Genomic DNA, 27436 nt, shown 5'->3' with positions numbered 1-27436 from the left:
TTTTCAGGTGTATTTATTATTAGCTCCTTTGTAAACAAGCACATAAAGTTGCCTTTATAGCTAAAACAAGACATGTAAACTTAATATTAATAAATACCAACAGGACTTTTAAATAAATTATCAGCAGTTTTCTGAAATATCAGATACTTCACACATTTCAGTGTCTGAATATCTTAAATTACCACGCATGGCTAAGACTGGGAAACAGGAAGCATGGTTGCATTGAAAGGCTTTAATGTCAGTGATTCAGAGGGTAAGGCCGGAATCCTCAAGGATATTTCAGAGGATTTTGTCCTCCTGGAAGTCAGGGCTCAGTGTTTTGCCAAAGGATCCTTCTCTGGCAGTGTCCAGGGCAGGCTGGATGGAGCTCTGACCCCCTGGAGCAGTGGGAGGAACAGATGAGCTTCAAGGTCCTCCCAGCCCAAACAACTCCAGGATTCCATGAAAAATACAAAAGTTTCAGCTCCTGCTGCTGCTTCCTCCCAGAGCTGGGCCCTGGCTGTGCCAGGAGAGTTTTCCCTGAGGTTCAGAACACACAGTGGGGCACGCTGACAACGTGGGCTACAAAAATCTCTGCTCTAAAAATCTGATTTTACGAGATCATTAACAGTCACACACCCCCAGCTCCCTGCTGGGCTCTGGGGGATTCCATACAAATAAATATTAAATAAGCAAATAATTAACCAATCCAATAATGGACTATTCAAACAGTTCTTTCAGGAGGTGACTTTCCAAATAAGTTAACACATGCAGTGGTTTGAATAGCAACTGCCATCCACTGGCCTTGCAAAACCATAAATAAATAAATAAATAAACAAACAATACTAAGTAAATAAAATAAATATTAAATAAATAGTAAATAAATAAATATTAAATAAATAAATAGCAAATAAATAAATAACTATTAAATAAAGGCACAATAATAATATAAGGACATACAATAATAGCTGCCAGCAACATGTCAAAATCATGTTAATGTAACATGATGGATTCTAAAAGTATAACTCAAATCTGGGGGATTTTGGAGCTGCCAAAATCAGGACCACATTCAACTGTTACAAAAAAAAAAAAAAAAAGTTATGGCTTCTTAAGGACCTCAAATGGAAACTTTTCTTCTAATTGTGCTTCTGTTCTTGTGCTAATTCATTCTTTGCTTTCTCTAGGAGCACTGGGCCACCCTCCTTACTGGTTATCTGTGAAATAACATCAGAAATGTCATTTCCATGTGAGTTTGCACCCGAATTCTCTCGGTTGTGCTCAGGAGTGGCAGCCCAGCCTGGCTGGATCCTCACCTGCATGCTGAGGACCACTGGCTCCAGGAGCTGAGGTAGCAGCAGTCCCTGGCCTGCACCCTCACCTCTGCTGGCCCGGGGGCCGGCAGCCGCAGCCACTGCTCCTCCGTGTCGTACACCTGGGGACACACAGGGACAGCTCCGTCAGCGGGGCGGGGGACAGGGCCACCACGGGCCACCAGGGAGGGCCACTGAGCCCCCAGCAGAGCCTGGTGTCCCAAAAGCTCCAGCGGGCCCCAAAGTCCTGGGGCTCGGGAGAGCCTGGGCTCAGCAGAAAGAGCTGAAAAGATCGGGTACCACTGAGGGGTGTCCAAAGTGACCCAAACCTGCTGAGAGGGTGTCCAAAGTGACCCAAACCTGCTGAGAGGGTGTCCAAAGTGACCCAAACCCGCTGAGAGGGTGTCCAAAGTGACCCAAACCTACTGAGGGGGTGTCCAAAGTGACCCAAAACCCACTGAGGGTGTGAATGACTCAAACCCACTGAGCTGGATGTTCTGGATGACTCAAAACCCCAGAGCTTGGAGTTCTAAATGCCCCAAACCCATTAAGCTGGATGTTCTGGATGACCCAAACCCCCCTGATCTGGATGTTTTGAATGATCCAAACCCCCTGAGCTGGATGTTCTGAATGTCCCAAACCCCAAACCTAACTCTCATTAAACAAAGGGGTCATCTTTAATCTGGGTTTTTCTCTTTTTCCTTCTGCTCCCAGAGCAGGAACCCTGAACCCAGGAGCTGCTCCCCCTCGGTTCCCTCGGTCCCGGCTGGGGCTGCGCTGGCTCAGAGCATCCCCAGCCCCTCCGGCAGGAGCCGGGGCTGAGCCGGGGGAACGGCCCCATCTGCTGGACGGGCTGGATCCCATCCCCAGCGGGAAACACGCCCCGGTGCCTTTGGTTTGCCCCGGAAAGCCGGGATAACCCGGGACAACCCGGGATAACCCCTCCTGCTGCCTGCCCTGTCCGTGCCGGACCAGGACGGGCAGCACTGGGGGCACTGCCCGCTGCCCTGTGGGCAAGTGGCTTCCCCAGCTCTTCTCCAGGGCAGGACATTGTGTGTCCAAGAGCAATTTAGGCACACATTGGAGATTTAACCCTGAGGCAGTTAATTAATCCCATTAATTAACTGGGAATCGGGGGGCAAAGACCAGGCTCTCCATGGGAATGCTTCCAGATGAGTCACTGACCTCTGGATTCCAATTCACCTATAAAGCCTGAGCTGCCCAGGGATGAACAGCACAGGAGGAAATTCGTGTCACAGATCCTGGGGTTCTGGGTTTGGAAATTGGGATTTTCCCACATGAGGCCCTGCACAGCCTCCTAATGAATTAGTAAACACAGCCATGCAATGCTGGACAGGATTTTCTGTCCTCAGCTGCCTCAGGGATCTTCCTGCTCATGGACCTGGGAAAGGCTTTGTCTGCCACGATAGAATTTGCCACTTTTGGGGCTCAGCACCATTTTTTAAATCTTAGTTCATTATTCTTACATACAAAACTTAAATTATTTCTACTATCCAGACAAGAAAATTGTGTGACAAATATTGTGTTTCTACCTGGTATCTGTGTGGCTTTTTGCTTTTAACTTTGACCTTGAAAATCAAAGGGAAGTAGGAGTTTGGGGTGCTCCAGGTCCTGGGGTATGTCCAGGTCACTGTTCCATTGGTGGCCACGTACTGGCACTGGGGAGGGTCAGGCTTTACTGCAAGAGAGAACACAGAGGGAATTAATTCTTGTTGGCAGCTGAATGCCAGCTGTTGGAGTGTTAGTGGTGACAGTTTTATGGGAATGGGCTTGGGGAGCCCCAGGTTAAGAGAGGAGTAGCCTTGAGGTGTGATAGCTGCCTGGGGTGCTTTTCATGGAAAACTAAGCACATTCCTAGACTCAATCTGGATAAGATCCTTCTTCTTTTGGCCTGGAGGGGTGCAGAGGGCTCTGCTGGACACATAGGAACATCTTCAGCACCTGCTGAATTAATGCATTTAGGAAAACCTCTGTTTCTGCAGGATGCTGCCTCATTTTCCTGTGCCCTGTGGCCTCACCCCAGAGCCCTCTCATTGCTGTGCCTTTCTGTGAGCCTGCCCTGGCTTTCCATCTGGAATGGCTGAGGAGGGCAGCATCCACAGCCCGAGCAGCTCTCAGAGAGAAACCTGCTGGGTTATCCTGTGCCCTGTCCCCTCCCACCCACATCCATCCTCTGGGGACACTCGGGGACCTGTGGGTGCTGGGGCACTGGAGGTCACAAGCCAGGAAGATGCTGCTGCTTCACTTCCTCATCCTCTTCTGTCCTGGCATCCCCTGTTCCTGTAACTGGGGCTTGGTGGACATTTACAGAGCATGGGGCAGGGATTCCCAGGGCTGAGCATAAATAAAGCTCAGCATCAGCCCCCACTGCTGGGCTACTCACTGATGTCCCTGATGAAGAAGCTGGCAGTGTAGTTCTCATACAACACCTCATCAATGGCCTCCAGGACGATGTCAATGGGCTGGTGCTCCTCAGCAAAGGCACAGAAGCTCTCCTTGTGGCACTGGGCTGTGTAGGTGGTCAGGGCCCCCTCGGTGACAGCCACGGGGCTGCTGCAGGACACGTCACCCTGGGGGCTGGAACAGAGCAGGGAGAGGCACTGGGAATGCTGGTTGTGCTGGGAATGGGCTGCCAGAACAGCAGCAGTGTCTGGTGAGGAAATGGTTTGGTTTGCATGAAGTTTGCCTGCTGCAGAAAAGGGTCAGTGGGAGCTGCCACATTCCCAGTGCTGGGAGATGGATTAATGTCAGTTCTCAGCCTCAGCAGGAGGAATTAACATTTAAAATTAAACCAGGATCTCTCAATCCCACCATCCCATGGCAAGCTCCAGTTTCCTCCAGCCTCAGCAGGAGGAATTAACATTTAAAATTAAACTAGGATCTCCCATTTCCACCATCCCATGGCAAGCTCCAGTTTCCCGCTTTGTCCCTTTGCCCTCTCCCAAACCCTGCTGAAGGAGTGAGGGCTGAGAAGTCTCCACTGGGAAACAAACACCAAAAGCTGCCTCAGCACCACCTGAGCCTGCCCTGGTTTTGCTCTCAGCCAGCTGCAGCCCTCGGCAGCTGTTTCTCCTCTGGCAGGCTGGGGTGACCTTTGCTGGAGCACTCCATGTTTTGGAGAACCCCCGGGGCAGTGGGAGGCAGGAAATCCCCCCAGGGTTCCCAGCACAGGATTCTGCAGGGTTCCTCAGGCCAGCCTTGGCAGGGCCATGTGCTCTGCAGTGGGGGCAGCCTCCCACTCCACCCTGCACTGGGAGCTGTGGTTCTTTCTGCCTTGGCTCCACTTCCTCTCTGCCCTCCACCGACTCTTTTGCTATTGCTTAAGTTACCCAGTGGCTACTCCAGCCCATTTGGCTCATTTCTTTCTCAAGGCTTCATTAATTTCTGAGTGATTTCCATGCCCTTATTAAGTTAACTTGGTCCCAGTAATGACTCAAAATATTTTGGGGATGTTCATACTTGGAAGAGAGATCTCCCCCCATCTGCATGCCCCAACAGCCTGAAATCCTACAGAGTAACACCAAGGGCTGCTCTGTGGGGCTGGGAAGGAAAATACAAACTCTTACCCTTCCAGGCTTCTGATGGTGAACTTCACATTTGGGTTATATTCTGTCATCCAGGAACACGTGAAAATTCCAGAGTAGTTCTTTGCCTCACACTTCAGAAATGTCCTGTTGGGCTCTGGACAAAGACAGAAACCAGGAGTTATTTACTCTTGTTTGCCTAAATGGCCAAGGCAGAGAGAAACAATTCCTGAATTCACAGATTCCCTGGCAGCACCATGAGGGACTCAAATATGAGTGAGGTTCATGCAGAAAATGCAAAATATCCCAGGCTTGTCTCCTGAGTGGAGAGACCCAAATGACAGCACTTCAAACCTGCCAAATCCCAGAATCTGGGATCTCCTGAGCTGGAAGGGACCCACAAGGATCATGGAGTCCAACTCACAGCCCCAGAATCCCACCCTGGGATCCCTGGAGTGCTGTCCAAGCCCTCCTGGAGCTCTGGCAGCCTCGGGCTGTGCCCATCCCTGGGGAGCCTGGGCAGTGCCAGCACCTCTGGGGAAGAACCTTTCCCAAAATCCACCCTGACCCTCCCTGGCCCAGCCCCAGCCCCTCCCTGGCTCCTGCCACGTAGCCCTGGTTTTCCAATCCAGGAATTCCTCCCATCCCTCCACCCTATCACCCTGGAGAATCCCAACCAAATCCCACGGCCCCATCCCGTGCTGCTCATCCCTGCACTGCCCAGAGCCACAGGAGGGAGGATTTCCCTGCCACAGCCAGCAAAGCTTTGCACAGAGCACCATTCCAAGGACATTCCCAGCTGCTCCCAGAGCCCAGCTGAGCAGGACACGGGGCCGTACCCTCGAAGGCTCTGAGGATGTCCCTCATCATGTGGCCGCTGGGGCTGATCCTGGCGATGAGGAGGAGGCTGGAGCTCAGCACCCTGTGGCTCTCCTCGCTCACACAGCTGTAGTTGCCGGCGTCCGGCAGCTCCTTCACCGCCACCCTCAGGGTCTTCCCTCCTTGTTCTCCTTCCTGGAAGGGGCTGGAGTCCTTTCTCCAGTACACTGCCTCCTCGGGGCTGGCACAGGTGAGCTCCACCGTGGTGGCCGGGGCCTCGGCGTCCCACTGGGAGTCGATGACAAACACTGGGAAGGGAGAGGAAACCTCAGCAGCTGCTCCCACGGACCAGGAGCTGGGGCTGAGCCCTTCCTGCAGCTCTGGCTCAGCCCCAGCGAGGCTTTTCCACAGAGGAGGAACTCTGAGAAAACTGTCAGATATGGAATCTCCACTGGCAGAGAACACTCAGCTCTGGGAGGTCTGGGAGTCTCCCAAACTCCCGTGGACACGGGCAGAGGGAATCTTCAAACTCAAAGTTTACTCTCAATGCCAACAAACTGATCTGCTACTTTCAGCATCCAGGGAACCCCATGGGTAAATATTCAGCCCTCCTAGGGAACCCCATGGGTAAATATTCAGCCCTCCCAGGGAACCCCATGGGTAAATATTCTTTTTAATGTAAAGGTAAGTCATTGAAAGAGGACAATCTGAATTTAGCCCAATTTTCTAATAAATTATTCAAAAGAATTGTTTATTACCTATCCTGTATTTTTACAAATGGATTTACATTTGAGTTCCTTACCAGAGAAGTTGATAAACTATTTATAGGTTTTACTCAGAAATACATTTTCTTTTACACAATTTATTCTTCCCTTGTTTGTTTTAGGGCTGTTCCCTTAGTCACAGTTTTTGCACCCAGGCTTTGTGACTGAGACTTTGAACATGAGCAGAAGGAATAGGAAATAAAACAGTTGCTAATGCAAATATTGCAAATATGCTGTTGGAAGACATTTTAGGACTTTAACATATTTTTCCATGAACTCCAATTAATTATGGTCAAACAAATAAACATTTAGCCTTGGCCTAAGATACTGGAGTTAACAGATCCTTTGCTAGCAGCCACAATTATAATTCCAAAGGTTTAGGTCTGGCTAAGTAGAGACTTCCTTACCATTTTCCTGCAGCTTCCACTGGGATCCTTCCAGTAGGGCAGCAAAGGAAAACAAGGACAGTAAGGCACAGAAGAGGTGAGACATCTGTAGGGGAAAAAACAACATTATTAAACTCCACTGAGGCTGGCTGAGTGTGCTCCAAAGTCAGGCTGGGGCAGGGCAGGGTGACAGGGACACAAAATGAGTCCCAGTGAGCTGAGGAACATCTTCCCATTCTCAGAACTCTGGGGTTCCATAAAATCTCAGGTTTGTGCTGGAGCCATGCTTTTGATCCCCTTGGGATTCTGATCCCGAGGCAGTTTAGAGAAGGAATCACTGAGGGAATTGTGTGAGTGGGTCGGGGCTGCTCCCCCAGGAAAGGTTCCTCGAGCAGGAAAAGCCCTGCTTGGCCCAGTGAGGCCAGTTCCATGGAGAAGGCACTGGGTGGAAGGATCAGGGGGCTGCCCAGGCACTTTGGATCCCCAGCCCTGGAGGTGGCACTGGGAGCTCTGGGCTGGGGAGGGGCACGGCTGGCACTGGGTGAGCCCAAAGCTCTTTCCCAGCCTGTGGCATCACCTCCACCCACCAGAGCCCAGCTTGGCTCAGCCCACCAGCAGTTCCATTAGGGCAGAGGGCTGAGCAGAGCCCCCAGGGGCTGCTGAGGGGCTCTGCTGGGTTCTGTCCCCAGCTCTGGACAGGTGACAGCAGGGCCAGAGCCCAGAGCAGAGCTGCTGCCAGCTCCAGCTCAAGTCCTAGCTCTAGTCTTAGCCCTAGTCCTAGTCCTGAGCTCTCACAGTCTGAGCCTGTGAACAATTTCAGGCAAAATTCCTCCTGGGTTCAGTGCCCCAGCTCTGTCTGCAGCAAGGGCTGGCAGTGGAGATCACTGCTGCTCCATGTCCAATATATAAACAGATATTTCTCCTGAATTTGTTCCAAAGACCACCAAAACTCTCCATAAAACACCAAAAACCTTTGCCAAATATTGTCATAACTACTGGGTGCATAAAAACTCTAATAACAGTTATTTTAGTTATTTAATAACAGTTATTTATTAACTTCCAGACCTTTTCAAACTGGAGAGTAAACCAAATTAACAGAAGCAGAATCTCTTCAAGAAAGATGAATATCATTTTCAAAGCCTACTCTAACTACAGTGGGAGGCTGAATGCAGGTGAAAAACACAAAATTAAGTGGTTTGAGTTGCTTTTTTTCCTCCCAAACCACTCTTTTTGTAATGAAAGAGGAGTAGCCCTGCTGATCCCTTGCGAGCAGAGTGTGTTCCTGAGCAGATCATTCCTAGTGCAGCTCCTGCTGTTCTGAGCATCCCAAATCCTGGTCACAAATCATCCAGTGCCCTTTGGATTTGTAGCCAGCTCTTAATGGGACCAGGAGCCACAACAAAGTGTCTGGAGAGTGTCCAGGAGAGGCGGAGAGGCAGCAGCTCCTGTTGTGCTCAGACAGGGGCACAAGGCTCAGGGAAAATCCAGTTATTATTGGACAGAAATTACAGAATAATTTAGGTTGGAAAAGAGCTCTAAAATATATCCTATCCTATTAGCAGTGCTAATAACTGCTTCATTACACTCAGATTTCAGGCAGGATTAGCTGGAATTTCCAACAGAAAGATTCATTTGGCAACTTTCTGAAAATGTCTGGTTTCTGTCACAGAAACATGAAATTCATCACCACACTTCATAAACCTGAAACTGAACTTCAAAACACCAAAACAGCAGCTCAGACTGGGGGAGAGCAGTGGGATTTGTGCCTTCTTTTCCATTCATCACAGCTAAAACCTCCAAAACAGAAAAGTTTCTCCTGCTCTGAGGGAGAAGCTGCATGATTCAGGTTTTTGATGAAAACAGGCAACAGTTGGCATGGAAATGATTCACACTGTAGATGTGGGAGAACATCCCTCCCCCTTCTCCACATTTTATTGAAAACTTAATCAGAAACAAACTCACACTCTGAACAACACCAGTGAGTGCCTGAGCACTTCAGAAATGAGAATATTCCAGCTCCAAATGTTCAGGGAATCAGGGAATTGCAATCATGGAACAGTTTGGGTTGGAAGGACCTCAAATCCCTTCCAGTGCCACCCTGCCATGGCAGGGACACCTCCCACTGTCCCAGGCTGCTCCAGCCCCAGTGCCCAGCCTGGCCTTGGGCACTGCCAGGGATCCAGGGGCAGCCCCAGCCCAGCAGGAATTCCCAATTCCCAATCTCCCATCCAGCCCTGCCCTCTGGCAGTGGAGCCATCCCCTGTGTCCTGTCCCTCCATCCTTGTCCCCAGTCCCTCTGCAGCTCTCCTGGAGCCCCTTCAGGCCCTGGGCCCCCCCCAGAGCCTTCTCCTGTCCAGGTGAGCCCCCCCAGCTCCCCCAGCCCGGCTCCAGCCCTGGAGCAGCCCCGTGGCTCCTCCGGGCTCTCTCCAGCAGCTCCAGTCCTGCTGATGTTGGAGACCCCAGGGCAGAGGCTCTGCAGGTGGGGTCTCACCTGAGCACAGGGGCACAGGGTCCTGGGTGTCCCCTCTGTGTCCCTCTGGAGCTCGAGGGCTGGGCTGAGCCCAGGTTCCTTCACTGGGAATCCACAGAGGATTCCTGGCAGGAAGGACCTCTGGACCTCAGCCGGGCCAGCCCCCGCTCAGGCAGGAGCCAATGGAGCAGAGCAGCCTCAGAAAGGAGTCTGGCAACGCTCCCAGCCCAGAAACACCAGCCCTGGTCCAATAAAAGGACTGTCATTGCCTGGTGACACTGGGTACAGCTCCAGCAGTATTTACATGTGCACATCATGTGCTCAGCTTTATCAGGATATCAACAGGAAAATGTCCCCAAGACTACTTCAATCACTGTCAAATAAATAATGTTAAACTGGCATTAGAGTAAAGAAGAAATGAGTTCTCACCATATCCTGGGGAGCCTCTGGCTGGACTGCAGCTGAGCTTGGCTCTGTGAGGTGCAGACACCAAGTTCTGGTCCCAAAGTCTGCAGAGGAAAAGGTTCCTTATAAATACTGCCTGCCACCGCAATACCACAGCATTGCAACACGTAGCTGCAGTTCCTACTTTACATTGGGCCACAGCTACAGCCAAAGAAAAAACTATTTGGGAGTCCCAGGTAAACTTCGAGGAGGAAATGAAATTATGAGATTGTAAAGCGACCTTTAGTGATTTGCCAGTCATTTCCTTTCCTCACTGGTTTTCTGCCTCTCGGTCTGTCTCTTCATCACTGAGGAAGAGTGAAGAGATAATAAACTCCCAGAGTGTCTGATGGGAAACACAGAAAGAAGACAGAAAGAGAAAGTTCAATAAACTAAAACTCCTTCTACCTGATAAGCATGAGATAATTACGTGACCTCTAATCCCAGCTCCCACATCAATCAGCAGGAAAGGGAATATTAATTTTTAATTGCTGGTTTTGAGTTGTGTTTGTTCTATGAATTGAGACTTAAGTCAACCAAAAAATAAACAATTAGTCCTACCTTAGAGATACCTGATATTTGCACATTATTATGCTGCAGTTTTTAAATAGAATCTGAACCTGGTGTTCCTTTTAGCCCTCGGGCATAAGAAGAGCCCTGTGCTCCACGTGGCCTTTGAAAACGAGGAAAGGCTGCATGGATTTTTCTTTTATTGTTTGTGAAGTAATTGAACACAAGTCTCATTATTTGCCAGGCAAACACTGCTTATAAAAGAAGAAAAAAAAAAAAGGTTTGAAACTCAACCTGACACACTTGAGGAATTAATGGAGACACAGCTCAATTCCAGTGCAGGATTCCCACAGTGCAGGGATTATAGTGCCAGAATCTGTTCCTTTGCTAAAGAATCCCAGAATGGTTTGGGCTGCAAGGGACCTTAAAAATCATCTGTTCCACCCCTGCCATGGCAGGGACACCTCCCACTGTCCCAGGTGCTCCCAGCCCTGGCACTGCCAGGGATCCAGGGGCAGCCCCAGCTGCTCTGGGCACCTGTGCCAGGGTGTCACAGGGAACAACTCCCAATTCCCAGTGATCCATCCATCCATCCGTCCATCCATCCGTCCCTGCCCTCTGCCCTGGGAGCCATTCCCCTGCCCTGTCCCTCCAGGCTGGGCCAGACAAGAAATGTGGCTGCAGTGGGGTCACACTCACCTGTGGTGGCTGAGCTGTGACCCCTTCCCATGCCAGGGGACACAGCCCCAGGCCCTGGTGACCCCCTGCCCATGGCAGAGTGCCCAGCTGCTCCTCAGACACGGGAATTCCCTGGGCCAGAGCTGGGCACGGGCGGAGCACCGGGGAGGGCAGCGCTGGGAGCAGCTCTGAGCAGGGGAGGAGAGCTCCTGAACAACCCCAAAGCTGCTCCCTCCCACCCCAACTGCTGAACAACCCCAGAGCTGCTCCCTCCCACCCCAACTGCTGAACAACCCCAGAGCTGCTCCCTCCCACCCCAAATGCTCAATAACCCCAGAGCTGCTCCCTCCCACCCCAAATGCTGAATAACCCCAGAGCTGCTCCCTCCCACCCCAAATGCTGAATAACCCCAAAGCTGCTCCCTCCCACCCCAAATGCTGAATAACCCCAGAGCTGCTCCCTCCCACCCCAAATGCTCAATAACCCCAGAGCTGCTCCCTCCCACCCCAAATGCTGGCTCGGGGGGCTCATGGGGCCGTTCCTGACACAGAGCTGGGCAGCAGCCCCTGCCCACCCGAGCCCTGTCAGTGACAGAGTGGCAGGATGGAGCTCTGGGCACTGCCAGGGGGACCCAAAGCTCTCCAGGTGACAGGGGTGTCCCTCCTCAGCCTGGTCCCTGCCCCGGAGGGCAGCTCGGAGGAGGCAGGGCTGGGCACCATCCTCCAGCTCCCCTGCTGGCCTCACCCCGGAGCCCATCCCGGGGTGAGGAGCAGGAGCAGCTCGGGGGCAGTGACCCCTCCCCTCCTGCAGCACAAGGGAGACACAGCCTGGGCACAGATCTGATCCCAGTTGAGACAGTTTGCAGCATCCAAAACCCCTTTTGGGGTTACAGCGAGGCAGCAGTGGCAGGCTGGGAGCTGAGGTCAGTCCCAGACACAGAAATGTGAATTTCTGTCACGTTTCCTGCTCTGTCACCATCCCTTTGCTGCTTCCATGGCTGCTCCTCTCTCTGGTCACTAATGCAGAGCTCAACACAGCTCCTCAAGTGCCTGCTCGCTGCTGAAACACGGACAGCTACTCCTTAACACCAATAAACCCCTAATAATCCACTCCAACAAATGCACATTTTCAGTGTGTGCCTGCAGCAAACCCTCCCTTGGCTCAGCTCTGCTCCCAGCACACATGGAGGGAGCCGGTGCCCAAACTTTGTGCCAAGAATCCCAAAAACCAGTCCTGGAGCACGTTCACCTCTGGGTGGAACTTCCGTGACGGGATGGTTTCCTGTGATCCACCAGAGGAATTTTTAAATATTAAAACACAGAGATTGTGAAAAGCTCTTTCGATGACAGCCTGGTTTTCCACTATGAGCTCACTGGTTCTGCAGGGGAAATTTGGAGGGGAGCAGCTTCTCCCCCCATCTTCTTCCTCTGCTTCCCCTCTGACACTGACAGAGAATGTGCAAACCCTGTCCAGGCTTTATTTAATGCCAAGGAAAATCTCCTTTTTGGCAGAAAAGGCCCACTTGAAAACAGGTTTCTTTTCTTAACATTTTTGCTTTGTGGAATGACAAAGAAATCACCCCAATCCAGGAAAAAACCCTGTGTAACTCAGGGAAAATGAATCATTATAAAAAGTGTATGATTCCTCTATATGGAATCCATTTTCCATGGATGTCCATTGGCAGATTAATGGCAAAGACCAAAATCTAAAAATCCTTTTATTCTAAAAATCCTTTTATTCTCAGGATTTTTAATGCAGTGGCACTGAGAAGGGAACATTGTTCTTTATCTGTAATTCTATATATTCTTCTATAATTCTTAATCTGTAATTCAGTCATTTATGTGAATTCACCAGGAAATACTCTGTAAATTAGGTTACCAATGAATTTTCCTACAAAATTCCCATTAAGCCACTCCATGGCACCACTGAACCAAGCTCCAGCCTTGAGAAAAATACAAAACAACACAGGGGAAAAATAGATCCAACTCCTACCAAGAAGCAAAAAGCTTTACGTGCCAGAGATGAATTTGGTTTTGGTACCACTGGAGCAGCCGGCCAGGATGGGGGTGTTGGGAATCCCCCCCTCCTTGGGTGGAGGGACAGACGTGGGCAGGAGCATCACTGAGCCCTGCCCTGCTCAGGCCAGGCTGCTGTAGCTCCCAAACTGCAGCTGGGAGCTGTGCCCAGGGCAGGAGGGATCCGGGATCCGTGGAGCAGGAGAAGGGAAAAGGGGATTTCACCTCTTGGTGCTGCCCCAGGAGCTCGCAGTGGGTAACCCCAGAGCTTTGGGTGTCTGCACAAACCCCGGGCTTGGAGGCAGCACCAGGGGGATAAAAGACCAGGAAGAGGCAGAAGTGCCTTGCACAAGGATTTGTAAAGAGAGGAAAAGCAAGGTGTGACATCTCCAAAGGGGTTTAAGAGCCACATCTCATTTTCTACAGTAAATGACTCTCAGAGTCAATGGGATTTGGGTGCTTCATTCCATGAGATGCTTTTGCAACTCTTTACAGGTGCTCAGGGAACGTGGGGCAGGGATCCAAGAGGAACTGGTATTTCTGATTGATTTATTGCAGAATCAGAGTTATCCATCCTCTCTGGCCCAGGAACAGAGGAGGCTCCTCCCAGGGCATGCACAGGGAGATGGTTCAGTGCTGCTCCAAATTGTAGTGCAGATCCCTGCTCCTCCTCTGCCATCACAGACCTGACACTGGGATTAACCTGACTTGATATAAACCTGACACTGGGATTAACCTCACACTGGGATATAAGCCTGACACTGGGATATAAACCTCACACTGGGATAAACCTGACTTGATATAAACCTGACACTGGGATTATAAACCTGACATTGATTTCATTCTCAGGTTTATCTCAGTGTCAGGTTTATATCAATCTAACATTGATATAAATCTGACATTGATATAAACCTGAGACTGAGATTAACCTCACACTGAGATCAATCTGTCATTGATATAAACCTGACACTGAGATCAACCTCACATTGATATAAACCCCGGCACTGAGACCAATCTGTCATTAATATAAATCTGATACTGAGATCAATCTTTGATATAAATCTGACATTGATATAAACCCCAACACTGAGATCAACCTCACAGTGAGATCAATTTGATATTGATATAAATCTGACATTGATATAAACCTGACACTGAGATCAACCTCACAGTGAGATCAATTTGATATTGATATAAATCTGACATTGATATAAATCTGACACTGAGATCAACCTCACAGTGAGATCAATTTGATATTGATATAAATCTGACATTGATATAAATCTGACACTGAGATCAGTCTGACACTGATACAAACCTGGTATTGGTATAAACCTGACAGAGAGATAAACCTGACACTGAGATCAATTTGACATTGATATAAACCTGACACTGAGATCAGTCTGACACTGATATAAACCTGATATGGGTATAAACCTGACAGAGAGATAAACCTGACACTGAGAGCAGTCTGCCAGCAGCCAGCTGGAGGAGCCAGCTGCAGGCTGGGCTCTCCTCTCGAGCTGCACTGGTTTTTGGGATGTTGTGACTGAACTCCACCAGCAGCACTGCTTGGGCCGGGTTACGGCGCTGCGGGTGGGGAAATAACATTGCAAACTGAAAGTCAAGGGAAAAGCCCAGCAAATTCATTTCATTGACTGAAATTCAAGCAGCATTTTCTTTGTCTGACAGCTCCTAGAAAAGGAGTTTTCAGACAAAGCCCAGCCAGGCCAGTCCAGGACCAAGGAGAGTTTGGACAACGCTCTCAGGGACAGGGTGGGGTTGTTGGGGTCTGCAGGAGCTGGGCTGGTGATCCTTGAGGGTCCCTTCCAGCCCAGGATATTCCATGATTCTGTAATTAAAGCTCTCAGGGATCTACCTGGAAGAAAAAGGATGTTGTGGCAACTTCCTATTTTGCTATTAATTATTAATGTATAAATATTTATTTCATGCTAAAGCCTGGGGATCCATGCTGGGAATGGGATTCAGGAGTTCACAGGAACACTCAATGCCCAGGCAGGATCCAGGCTTCTTGTTACATCATTTTTCATCTGTCAGAAAATTCCAAGTTCCTCAAGGTGGGGAAAAGAAACTTTAAATTATGTAATAAGAGCTCTGACGCCTCCCATGACTGTGAGGGAATGAGATCATACAAGACCTATTTGGAAAGCAAAAACTTTTCACTTCAGCAAACCACTGAAGCATCCCTGAACTTCTGAAAGCCAAAGAAAATTTTGGAATTACTCCAGGGCTGCTGTGACATCACATTCACTGCTGCTGTTACCAACCCTTTAAAACCAAAATTCAGGAGCTCAGACAGGGCAGGGTTTCCAGGACCCACAGCAGGAGAGGGGAACTGTGGAATGGCAAATCCTCCTCCAGCACCAACCCTTTGCTGCTACCACACATTTCTGGCTGGGACAGGGCACATTTTGGTGCCAGTACCTCAGGAACTGGGACAATCTCCATGGTCCCTTGCTGGTTTTCCCAGCTTGTACCGAGAGAGGGTAACTGAGAGCCATTTAAAAGGTTTTATTCCATTTCCAGTCTCGATGAATGGTGAGACACAAGAGATGTGAAACTCAACACCATTCCATCAGAAGCCAACCCATTTCCTGGTTCCAATACCTCAGAAATGCTTTTCAGCCTATTAGCTGCTGCCACACAATGCTGCCAATACCTCTGACAGCAATCACCTATATTTTCACCTATATTTTAACCTAAATTTAACATCAATCACCTAAATTTTAACCCATATTTTAGCCTGTATTTAACACCAATCACATGTATTTCAACCTCTATTTAACACCAATCACCTATATTTTTACCTATATTTTAATCTATATTTTTACCTTTATTTAACACAAATCACCTGTATTATTACCTATATTTACCACCAATCACCTAAATTTTAACCTCTATTTAACACAAATCACCTAAATTTTTACCTATAATTAGCACAAATCACCTGTATTTTCACCTATATTTACCACCAATCACCTGTATTTTTACCTCTATTTAACACAAATCACCTGTATTTTGACCTATATTTACCACCAATCACCTGTATTTTAACCTCTATTTAACACAAACCACCTGTATTTTTACTTATATTTTCACATATATTTATCACCAATCACCTAAATTTTAACCTCTATTTAACACAAATCACCTGTATTTTTACCTATATTTAACACCAATCACCTATATATTTACCTATATTTTTACCCCCCATGGTCCCTGCTCCAATGCATCTCTCACAGCTCTAATTCTCTAAAATATCTGATCTTTTTGCAAGGCCATCTTTTGCACCTTGTCTCCAGTTCAATCCCTCCCTCAACAAAGTCATTCCTATTCCCTGAGCCAGCACACCTTATCTGAGTGTGCACACAGATGCCAAAGGCTGTGTGAGCCTTCAGGCAGGGTTTGAGATCCTTCCCAAATCCCTTCCTCACATCTCCCCGGCCTGGGCTGTCCCAGGGCTGCTCCAGCAGCACGTCCCTGTTCCTGCAGCTCAGTGGCACCGGGCTGAAGAGCTGGGAATAATTCAGAGCCAGGAGAAGGCTTTGCATGGGGGAACTTCCAGCGAGGACTTTCCCAGGAGAATGATGAAACCTGAGCACATCTGTTCCTGCTGGGGCCAGCGAGGATGAGGATGTGCCTGCAGTTGCTCATTTTGGGAATTGTGCTCCCTTGCTCCTCCCTGTGCTCTGACATCACCCTGATTAAACACAGGAGAAGTGTCCTTCACCCAGGTGGAACAACTGACTCATGCCAGTAAATTCCTGGAGCTGAGCAGGAATCCTGTGATTTCCATGAGGAGATGTGGAAAAAAAACCCCTCAAACAAGTAAAGGATGTGTTTCACATTTAAAATGCTCATGGATTTGTACTTTGGGTTGTTTTTTGCCAAAAAAATGGAGCATGATGCCTTTTTTTGGGATGATCCTGTACACAGGGCTATGGAAAGACAATTCAAGTAAAACTCACGGCTTTTTGCACATCTGGGAGCTCATTTGATCCTGTGCCAGGAGAGGAGATCTCTGCTGGGTTCTGCTCTCGTTATGGGCAGGATATGAAGGGATGAAACGTGCAGATTTCAGGGAGAAGAGGATGTTCTCCTGGCCAGTAAATAAATGAGCCCTGCAGCTCTCCCACAGCGAGTGTGGGCTCTCCTCTGCCACTTCCCCACTGCTCTGAAGGATTTGGGGGACAATCCTCACAATTTCTAGCTGGAAAACAAATGAAACTCACTTCCCAACTCCACAGGGCAGAGCTGCAGTGCACAAACATTCAAAACCCATTTGTTTAAAAGCTATTTTAGCCACAAACTCACCACTCCACTTTCCCTATATTTCTGGCTTTTCCTGCAGGTGAGATGGCCAGGACACTCCTGGCAGTGCTGCAAACAAGCCCCAGAGCCTGGTGCAGAGCTCAGGGAGTGACCCAGGACTTCCTTTGATCTCCACCAGAGCGGGGAGTCAATCAAGAGTGGCTTCCACCACAAGGGACACGACTTCCTTCCGTGGTGACAGCCACTGCAGGGGCTCAGCTGCAAACCCAGCTCTGCCTCTGCCTCCCCTGGGCTCCTGGCACAGCCCTGCTTTACCTGCCACACTCCAAACTCCTCTGAGGTTACAAACCTGATAAAAGAAAGGCTTTATAAACCCCCAGCTCAAGCCTCACTTCAGCTAAGTACAGCTGGTAACCAGGTTAAGTCCCTGTGAGAAGGAATGGAGAGGATGAGAATCAGTTTAAATAACCTGTTCTAGTAAGAAAAACAGTCTGCACCTACACAAAACCCCATAAGAATCCATGAAGAAAATATGTAAATTAACCAAAAATAGAGGGGTTTAAGGAACATGCACCTCAGCCATTTACTGAGCAATAAATTGTCAGTGCATTGCTAACCAGTGAGATTAACACAGTACCTCCTAATACTCCTGTAAAAATACAGCTATGCAATAAAGATTCAACTTTCCTACATAAAAAAAATAAAATAAAAATAAAAAAAAAAACCAAGAGTCCCATCTGTTTCTGTTGCAGCACTCTGAGGGAAAGCTGGGCTGACTCCCCACCAGTTCTGGGATTTCTGAGGCGAGGGAGAGCAGCAGGAAAAGCCCTGCATTGCAGAATCTCTCCAGGAACACACCCGGGACAAGTTCAGCAGTCAAACACTGAGATTCTTATGCAACACTTGTTTGCACCTGCAATAAAAATAATATCAGCTTTAAACACGCTGTGTCAATGTCCTCCACCTCTAATTAATGCCTGAGATTAAGAACCGCTTGAGAGAGCTTTAGTCTGGCAGTTGTAACCATAAATACTTCTGTCAAAGGAATTATTGTTTGTCCTGAGCATATCAGCTTCAGTCCTGACTGACATCAGTCCTGGGGAGCTCAGCAGAAAAGCACTTTCACCAGGGAGAGAAAGGATGAACCAGCCCAGTATGAACCAGTTAGTGTGTGCAGAGGGCACACGGGGAGGAGAACCCTTCCTCGAGCAGCTGGGTTTAACAAACTCAGGGTTTGTTAACAAACTCAGGGTTTGTTAACAAACGAGGGTTCCGGGCATCCCCGTGGGAGGCACTTCCTCCTGGTCTGCAGGGAATCCCCTGCTCCTGCCAGGGCAGGCTGTGCTGAGCCTGGCACTGCTCCAGGGGCCCCAAAACTGCTCCAAGGACACCCAAACTGCTCCAGGGATCCTGGCACTGCTCCAGGGACCCCCAAAACTGCTCCAGGGACACCCAAACTGCTCCAGGGACACCCAAACCTGCTCCAGGAGCATGGCACTGCTCCAGGGATCCTGGCACTGCTCCAGGGACCCCAAAACTGCTCCAAGGACACCCAAACTGCTCCAGGGATCCTGGCACTGCTCCAGGGACCCCAAAACTGCTCCAAGGACACCCAAACTGCTCCAGGGACCCCCAAAACTGCTCCAAGGACACCCAAACTGCTCCAGGGAGCCCCAAAACTGCTCCAGGGATCCTGGCACTGCTCCAGGGACACCCAAACTGTTCCAGGGACCCCCAAAACTGCTCCAGGGACACCCAAACTGCTCCAAGGACACCCAAAACTGCTCCAAGGACACCCAAAACTGCTCCAGGGATCCTGGCACTGCTCCAGGGACCCCAAAACTGCTCCAGGGACCCCCAAAACTGCTCCAAGAGCATGGCACTGCTCCAGGGATCCTGGCACTGCTCCAGGGACCCCCAAAACTGCTCCAGGGACCCTGGAAGCACCAGAGCCCCGGGATGTGGGATGTGACCCAAGCCAGCCCCATCCCTGGAGCCCCCACCCAGCCCTGCAGGGAATTCTGCACCAGGGGTGGCATTCCCAGGAAACCCAAACCTCTGCACTGCTGCAGGGCTGGGAATAACCCGGGGCAAAGTTTATTCCAGGCTGGGAGGTGGCTCCACACCCGTGCTCACAAAGGCACAGCCGGGATTTGGGAACAGCCAGGTCCTGAGCAGCCCTGGCTTCCCGGTGGCACAACTCTGTAATTACCATTTAATTACAGGGGCTGCACCTGCACGGCCCGTGCCTGACAGTGAATTGTTCATGGAGGAGAAATGGGGAGAAAGGAACCCCACAAATATTGTTATATCTGATGCACAAACATCTCTTCAGAGCGCCTGTGGCTGAGCAGGGGAGAGAGAACTTCACTGACTTGCAGATTTATTTGTATTTAATAAACCAAAGAAAAGGAAGGATGGCGATGAAGAAACCCACAAATTCTGCTGAATCACCTTGATTTCTGTGAGGGAATGAAGGTGCCATCACCTCACACTGCACTGCTGCCCAGCTCAGAGCTGAGCAATCAGAACAGAACAGAAATGTGCTGGAAGAGCAAAGCTCCGACTGCCTGGTGCAAAACCACGTGTGAGAGAGAGCAGAGAGCTCTGTGGGACTTGTCTGTCGTCACTGCAGACACAGACCACGAGACTCCTCACCTCCACTTCTCATTTTACACAAAAGCCCCACCGTGCCTGGTGTTGAAATGCAGCAGAGAGCAAAGCAGCTCAATGAACCTTCCTCCCCACCCACTTCAGGGCAGGAAAATTTCATGCCACTTCTCTTAAAAGAACTGAGATTTTCAGTTGCAAGGGGAATCCTGGTCAAAACTAAAGAAAAATAATTGAAAATCCCCTTTGTTGGACCTGGGGAGGGGGTGGAGTCCCCATCCCTGGAGGGGCTCAAGGAGCAGCTGAGGTGGCCCTGGGAGCTCCTGATGCTGATCCCAGCCCCAGGCAAAGCCATCCCAGCAGGGGGCTGAGCTGGAACCCCCAGGATGCCACTGGAGCACATGGGGAATAAAACAGGCACTATCCCGTTAATTAATTTAAAATGAAATAATTTAAATTCATCTAAAATCAAATAAATTTTAAATTATTTTTAAATTAATTAATTTAAATTCCAGGTGATGCTCAGGCTGTTTGTAAATTTCCAATAATTATCAATAAATCCCAGCAGTGTGGATGCACAAACACCCAGGAGAACTCCGCTCTTCAGAAAAATTTGGGCTTTGCTGAAAGGGAAAAGTGCTGAAATTTGTTCAAATCAGGTTTGGGCAGCTGAAATGGCCACACAGAGATAGGAAAGATTTTAGATTTCCTTGGGAACAGTTTCAAGTCTCTCCATAATTATTAGGGGAACATGAGGCACTCAAAGTTGTCCTGATAGATTCGGGGAGGGAGGCAGAGAGAAGAAATAAAGAAAATCAGAAAAACAAAGAAATAAACAGAAGGAAAAAAAAGTAGAAACATTTAAAGTAAAATTTCAAAATCTACTTTTGAGGAATCTTATTTTTAAATACTTAAAACTGCTAACAGAACCCATTCCAATCCATTTTGCCTGTGGTTCCAGCCTTGATCAATTCTGATCAAAAATTCTTCCCAAATGCTTGGATCTCCTTTCCTCTACCCAGGACTTCCTGGGGCAATGAAGCATTTGGTAAAAAATAGAAAATTCCACCTTCACTCCCAATTTCACTGCAAAGAAACTCCCTGGCCCTGAGTTTCGGCAGCGTCTGTTGGTTGTGTTCCAAACCTGCTGGGGATGTAAAACCACAGAGGGAAAGGGGAAGCAGGGCAGCATTTCTCAGGTGACCCCAGCACGCCCTGAGGCAGGAGCTGGGCTGTCCTGGCAGGACCAGCGAGCCCAGCAATTCCTGGGGCTGGAAAAGCCCCCCAGAGCCTGGAGTGCAGCCCCCAGCCCAGAGCTCCGGGTGCCACCTGCAGGGATGGGGCTGCACAGCCCTGGCACTGCTGGGCACCCCGTCCTGCAAGGAACTGCCCCTGGGTAATGCTGGAACTGCCCCTGGGTAATGCTGGAACTGCCCCTGGGTAATGCTGGAACTGCCCCTGGGTAATGCTGGAACTGCCCCTGGAACTGCTCCTGGGTAGCCCTGGAATTGCCCCTGGGTAATTCGTGTGTGGCTGCCTGGATAATCTGGGAATTGCTCCTGAATAATCTGAGAATTGCTCCTGGATGATTTAGGAATTGCTCCTGGATAATCCTGGAATTGCCCCTGGATAGTCCTGGAATTGCCCCTGGATAGTCCTGGAACTGCCCCTGGATAATTCATATGTGGCTGCCTGGATAATCTGGGAATTGCTCCTGGATAATTTGTGTCTGGCTGCCTGGATAGTCCTTGAATTGCTCCTGGATAATCTGGGAATTGCTCCTGCATAATCCATGTGTGGCTGCCTGGATAATCCTGGAACTGCTCCTGGATAATCCCGGAGCTGCCCCTGGAGGGAGGTGATGCTGCAGCCCCAGGCTGGATTTGAGTGTGGATCCCCTCTCAGCCTGGCACTGCCCCCAGGGCCCAGCCCCCCATTCCCAGATTTATTTGGAAATCCTGACCCAGCTTGGCTCTGCCTTGCTCAGCTGGCTCCTGCTGAGCTCCCTGGCCGCCCCTCCTTGGCAGAGCCTCCTGGGCTGGCAGGGCAGCTCCAGGCAGGGCAGCTCTGAGCTGCCAGGGGCAGGCAGGGCAGCTCTGCTGCCAGGGGTGCCAGGGGCAGGCAGGGCAGCTCTGTGCTGCCAGGGGTGCTGGGGCAGGGCTCCCAGGGCAGCTCTGTGCTGCCAGGGGTGCTGGGGCAGGCAGGGCAGCTCTGTGCTGCCAGGGGTGCTGGGGCAGGGCTCCCAGGGCAGCTCTGTTATGTAAGGGCCCAGCCTGGCTGCACAACTTCCCCAGAACAGCTGCCAGACCTGGCCTGACCTCAAAAGCCACAAGCCTGAGAGCAGCTGCTGTCCCAGCAGAGCGAGCCCTGGCCTGGCCACTGTCACTGTGCTGGGTGTGCCCAGGGTGGGCAGCTCTGCTGGCCCAGAGTCCGGAGCTGGGAAAGCCCTGCCAGCCCCAGCTGTGCCATCCCCACCTGCCCGGAGCCCCCCGTGCCACCCCCAGGTGCCACCCCCAGGGATGGGCACTCCACACCTCCCCGGGCAGTTCCAGAGCCTGGCACCCTCTCCATGCAGGGATTCCTGTCCAGCCTCAGCCACATTCTGCATAGATTGCTCTGGGTTTACCAGTACAGACCACGATAAAGAAACTGATCTTCTTCATCTGCTAAGGAAACCTTTTCAAATATGAATTCCCAATGCTTCCCTTTGACATAAACCCCACCACGTTCAGCTGGACACTGATCAATCAATTCTTGTCACGTATTTTCCATGCCACCACAGTCCTGTACCTGTGCATGGTGACTGGCACCAGTTTTGGATTTGGTTTCCAGATGCTGAAGAATTGCAGTTATCTTTCTGCTCATTTAAATAACAGAATATTTAACTGAGAATAAACAAAACCTTTGTGTTTAACTCCCCAGGTCAGGATTTCCCTCCTGTTATTTATACCTGAGACTTGAGGAATGGCAGTAGGAGTTAAAGTGGAGATTAAATACAAGCAAGGAGGATTTTCACTTCATAAGAAGCAAAGCTAAATGTACACAACTCAAAATTCTCCTCAGTGCTTAGCTGGTGGCAAAGTAAAACATCAGAATAAAGTCTGAGGATGATTATTTTCAATAGAATTTGTAATTTGACAGAAAGGCACCAATTCTGTGATACAAGCTGCAGCTGTATGACTTCCATCCCCCATATCCCAGCACCCCCTTCCAAAGGAAGTCATTCCTCTGGGCTTTTACCCACAGCTGGAAATGGATCTGTGGTTTCAGTCAGTTTTGGCGGCCGCTCTGGCAGGAGCTCGCAGCGCTTTCCAAAAGCAAACCCAAACTGAAAGCACGGAAGTCCCAGCGTGTCACGCTGCCACTGTGTCACCAGGAGCCTCTGGGCACCCCCAGAGGGGCAGAGCCACACTCGGGGACGGCAAAGAGGGCGAGGGGGAGTCATGGCCACCATGGCAATGAGAGGTTTTGTGCCCGAGTGCTCACCAAACTCTGCCTGACAAGAACTGCTCTGGGCTGGCCTCGCTCCCTGTGCCCACCCTGTCCCCAGCCTGGCAGCCCCTGCTCCCTCTCTCCTCATCCCTCTGGTCACAACCTGGGCTCCATTCCCGTGTGGAATGGCTGAAATTCCAACCACACCGAGTCTGTTGTTCCTTTTCCTTCCCTCCACACTCCCTTCCCTCGAGGGCATTCAGCAGAACCTCCTCTGCTTTGAGGGAAATTAAAATAAAGTTGCATGAAACACTTGACTTGAATCATGGACATTGCCTGAAATTTATACAGCTTGCACCCATTTTTAACTTTTCCTTGTGCTTAATGCCAGGCCTTGGTTTGCCCTGTGTTTTATCTGCAGTGTTCAGCCAGATCCTCCCAAAGCTCGGTGATTTCCAAAAATGCCCAAGAGAAGCTGCAGTTTATCCAAACTTTGTGAACATTTTCTCCAAACTCTGACCTCATTAACACTTTTGATGTCACTGCTGGGATCAGAAACTTCAGCTGTGCTGCTGACATTCAAATTGGGCAATGAATGCATTTCCCACCGTGACTGCAAGTCTCGCTTCTGGTGCCAGCAAAACTCACATGACCCAGTGCAAGTCTGCAAGGCCTTGGGGTGACATCAAAACAAAGTCCTGCCAAGGCTTTTTTTAGGAAATTAAAAATTGTTCAAGGCCAAAGCGTGGCAAACTTCAGACCAAAAGGACTGAACTGGGGGATGAACCCCAGGAACCTGCTCTGGACAAGGGCATTGGCTTTGGGCACCCCTGCAAAGGGCACACAGCTCACGTCAGGAGTTGAACTGGTCTTTTCATCCCCCTGGTCTTTGTCCTGCTGCTCTGAGACAGCCCAGCCATGCTGGTTATCCTCTGGGATAACAGATTTGGGAAGAGGGAAAAGCCCTGCACTCATGGCAAAAATGGAATCAGATTTTCTCTCACTGTGGCATTTGTGTTGTTTTGGAGGAAAAGGCAGAAATGGAAAGAGGAATGGGGAGCACGGGAGGAGGGAAAGGACACCTTCCACTGCCCCAGGGTGTTCCAGGCTGGCCTTGGGCACTGCCAGGGATCCAGGGGCAGCCACAGCTGCTCTGGGCACCTGTGCCAGGGCCTGCCAGGGAACAATTCCTTCCCAAAATCCCATCTAGCACTGCCTGGCAGTTTTCAGCCATTCCCTCTCATCCTGGCACTCCTAACGGGCTCTGACATTGAGAGACACCCAAAACATCAGTGCTGTCCAAGCTCGGTGCGCCAAGAACTAATTTACAGCAGAAAAGGGCACCACTTCCCTCTTCCACTTCTGCAACTCCCTTCATTGTTTTAATAACCTCATTCAATCATTTCCACCTTCCCTCCAAGAATTTCACATTGACACTCTCGGCACTCTCACACTCTCAGGGGGGATTTACCAGGGCCTTTGATATTGCACAATTAAAATACTGAAAGACTGAGATACCTGACTAAAGGAACACAAACACACCATTTGTTTCTGTCATGTGCTCCAGTTACAACCTCAGTCTCTTCTTTTAGGCAAATCACTTCCAAAAGGGGAAAGAAATCCTACAAAGAGTTTCCCCCGTCGAGGATGACATTGTGTCTTTTACCTCTGAGTCAGAAATTCACTCCCAGCTTTAATCTGCAGGGTCTGATCTGCCAGGGGAGCTTCATAGAAAGTGCAGCAGCTTCAGGGCACTCTCTGATGGATAAATCCCCATTAGAGACTCAGACCAGGGGTGAGCTCACTGGCAAGGCTAAAGCTCCCAATTCATCTCAGAATGAACAAGCTCCAGAGCAATTCCTTTAAAAAATGTACAATCAGTCATTTTCTTCAGTCTACTTCCCCTTTTTGTTATTTTCCCTGTATTCATTTCAGGTTTTTGGCTGAATCAGAAGCCTCTGGGCAGTTGTGCCCATTCCCAAGGCTCTGCTGGGCATCCACCCTGCAGCTCCTCCATGCAAAAAAGGGCTTCCAGGAGGCAGAGCCTGAACAGAGACCTGGCTTTGCTCCTTCTTGGGGCAGGCTCAGGGTGGGCACAGCAGGAATTTCCCCATGGAAAGGGTGCTCAGGCCCTGGAACTGCCCAGGGAGGTTTGGAGTGCCCATGCCTGGAGTGGCACTGGGGGCTCTGGGCTGGGGCACAGCTGGGACTCCATGGGCTGGGAGGGCTTTTCCCACCTCAGGGATTTTGTGGTTTAGTTTAACACCAAACACGTGTGCACAATATGGCCTGAGCTCCGTTCCTCTGAGAGAAACCAAGGGCACAAACCAGCAGGTCGAGCAAAACCAGCACCTCCTCCTTTTCCCAGAGGTTTTCCCATTTATTGGGGTGCACGAGGGCAGAATGAACCAGAACCCACAATGCCCCCCAGAGCAGGGGCCCTGGGGGCTGCTGGAAGCAGAGCAAGCCCTGTGAGGTTGGGGTTCCCTGGTTCTGGGCTTGCTGAAGGTCCTCCTGCTCACCCCAGGCAGGTCCAGGGAAAACCCTGCAGGCTCAGAGTTCCCTCCCTGTGCTGCTCCTGACCCCAAACCATGCCCAGGCACACAAAGTGCTCGCCTGCCTGCTCTGAAAATGCTGCATGGCAGAGGCTTCTCCCTTCCCCTCTGCCTCCTGTCCACAGCTTGTCCACATCCTTGCCTAAAAAACCACCCCCAATTAAAGCTGGCCCTGCTTTGCCAATCCCCGGGGCAGTTGTTGGGTGCTCTTCTCATCACCCAGCAGCAGATCCCACACACATCAGCAGATCCCACACAGACACAGCCCCAAATCCCACAAAAACACATCCCCAGCAGATCCCACACAGACACAGCCCCAGCAGATCCCAAACAAACATCCTCAGCAGATCCCCACAAACACATCCCCAGCTGATCCCATAAAGACACAGCCCCAGCAGATCCCCACAAACACATCAGCAGGTCCTACACAAACACAGCCCCAGCAGATCCCAAACAAACACATCAGCAGATCCCAAACACATCCTCAGCAGATCCCACACAAACAGCCCCAGCAGACCCCACACAATCCCCGTAGATCCCACACAAACACATCAGCATGTCCCCACAAACACAGCCCCAAATCCCACACAAACACATCAGCAGACCCCACACACAGCCCCAGCTGCCCTCCCCTCCCCTCCCCTCCGGTTTCCTGCTGCTCTGTGCATCCCCTGCTCGGGCCCTGCAGGGCTGCTCTCCCCCAGCATTCCCAAGGCACACTCTCAGTTCTGCAATGTCTGCTCGGGAGGCTTGCAGGCTCTGACAGTTTTGACAAAATCAGCGTGGTTTGAGGAGGAAAACAGCCCACACACACACGAGCACGAAGCCATAGACATGGCATCATCTTCCTGAGGTGAGCAGAAATTCCACGTTTGCTCTCAAGTGTTTATGAGAAAGAAACCCTTTTCATTGAAAAAGCTTCTTGTGGAGACTCATTTCAAACAGAGAGTGAAATCAGCTCTCAGCTTCTGAACCCTCAGAGCTCAGATTTTGTGCCATAAAATTTTCCAGCCTGGAGGTGGCTCTCCCAGGGTCAGCATGTCCTCAACCACAGCCTGCAGTCCTCTCTTTTGGAGCCTTTTTGGTGCATCCCACAGCCTTCAGACACTGACACTTTACATCCTCTCTGCCCCAACAACCTTTGATTAGAAGGTATAATAACCAAAAATGGCTTTAAAACACCAAAATCACTTATTTGACAGGGTATTTTTTTAAAGCTTTGTTTTCTTCACGTTATTGGCTTGCCATGAAGTGGGGCAGGGGAGCACTGATGGGTGAATCTTTTCTCTTAAATCTTCTCCTGCTTTTTACTATATTGAAATCCAGCCAGACTTACCCAGGTTGGAAGTCCAGCCTTGCCTTGGGGAACTTCTCTGGAAGAGCACCAAGGAGAAAGCCCTGCTAGAAACAGGAAATTTTGGGTCTTGTCCAACCAGAACAACATTTCTGGGTCTGAGAGTCCCAGGAGAGCCCTGAACCAAAACGATTCCTCCTCACACTCCCCTTTAACTCCTCCTTTGCCCCAGATTTGGGCAGCACAGGCTGTTTACCTCCCCCAAAACAGGTGGGTTTGGAGCACCTGTGTCCTGTTATCCCTGAGCAGGGAGAACAAAGCAGAGTTTGCAC

General features: G+C 50.1%; 1 protein-coding gene across 5 annotated transcripts; it reads right to left on the bottom strand.

The window, feature by feature from the left end:
• Nucleotides 1–27318, bottom strand: IL12B (interleukin 12B). Of its 5 annotated transcripts, none has more exons than XM_064387788.1 (10): nt 27147–27283; nt 9959–10063; nt 9703–9782; nt 6825–6909; nt 5674–5961; nt 4877–4991; nt 3694–3887; nt 2843–2988; nt 1293–1411; nt 1–1193 (listed from the first exon to the last, which is right to left on the bottom strand). In XM_064387788.1, the coding sequence occupies exons 3-10, from the start codon at nt 9703–9705 to the stop codon at nt 1190–1192; spliced, it is 954 nt and encodes a 317-aa protein (XP_064243858.1). In that variant the 5' UTR covers nt 9706–9782; nt 9959–10063; nt 27147–27283; the 3' UTR covers nt 1–1189. The 5 variants fall into 5 exon arrangements, with proteins under 5 accessions (XP_064243858.1, XP_064243860.1, XP_064243859.1 ...); XM_064387790.1 differs by having other exon boundaries at nt 9959–10025; nt 27147–27267; XM_064387789.1 differs by lacking the exon at nt 9959–10063 and having other exon boundaries at nt 27147–27277.
• Nucleotides 27319–27436: the final 118 nt, after the last annotated feature.

Source organism: Passer domesticus, chromosome 13 (assembly GCF_036417665.1).
Source record: "Passer domesticus isolate bPasDom1 chromosome 13, bPasDom1.hap1, whole genome shotgun sequence".
Classification (NCBI taxonomy): Eukaryota; Metazoa; Chordata; class Aves; order Passeriformes; family Passeridae; genus Passer; species Passer domesticus.
Note: the sequence above shows the minus strand (reverse complement) of the source record. Positions and strands in the feature narration are given on the sequence as shown.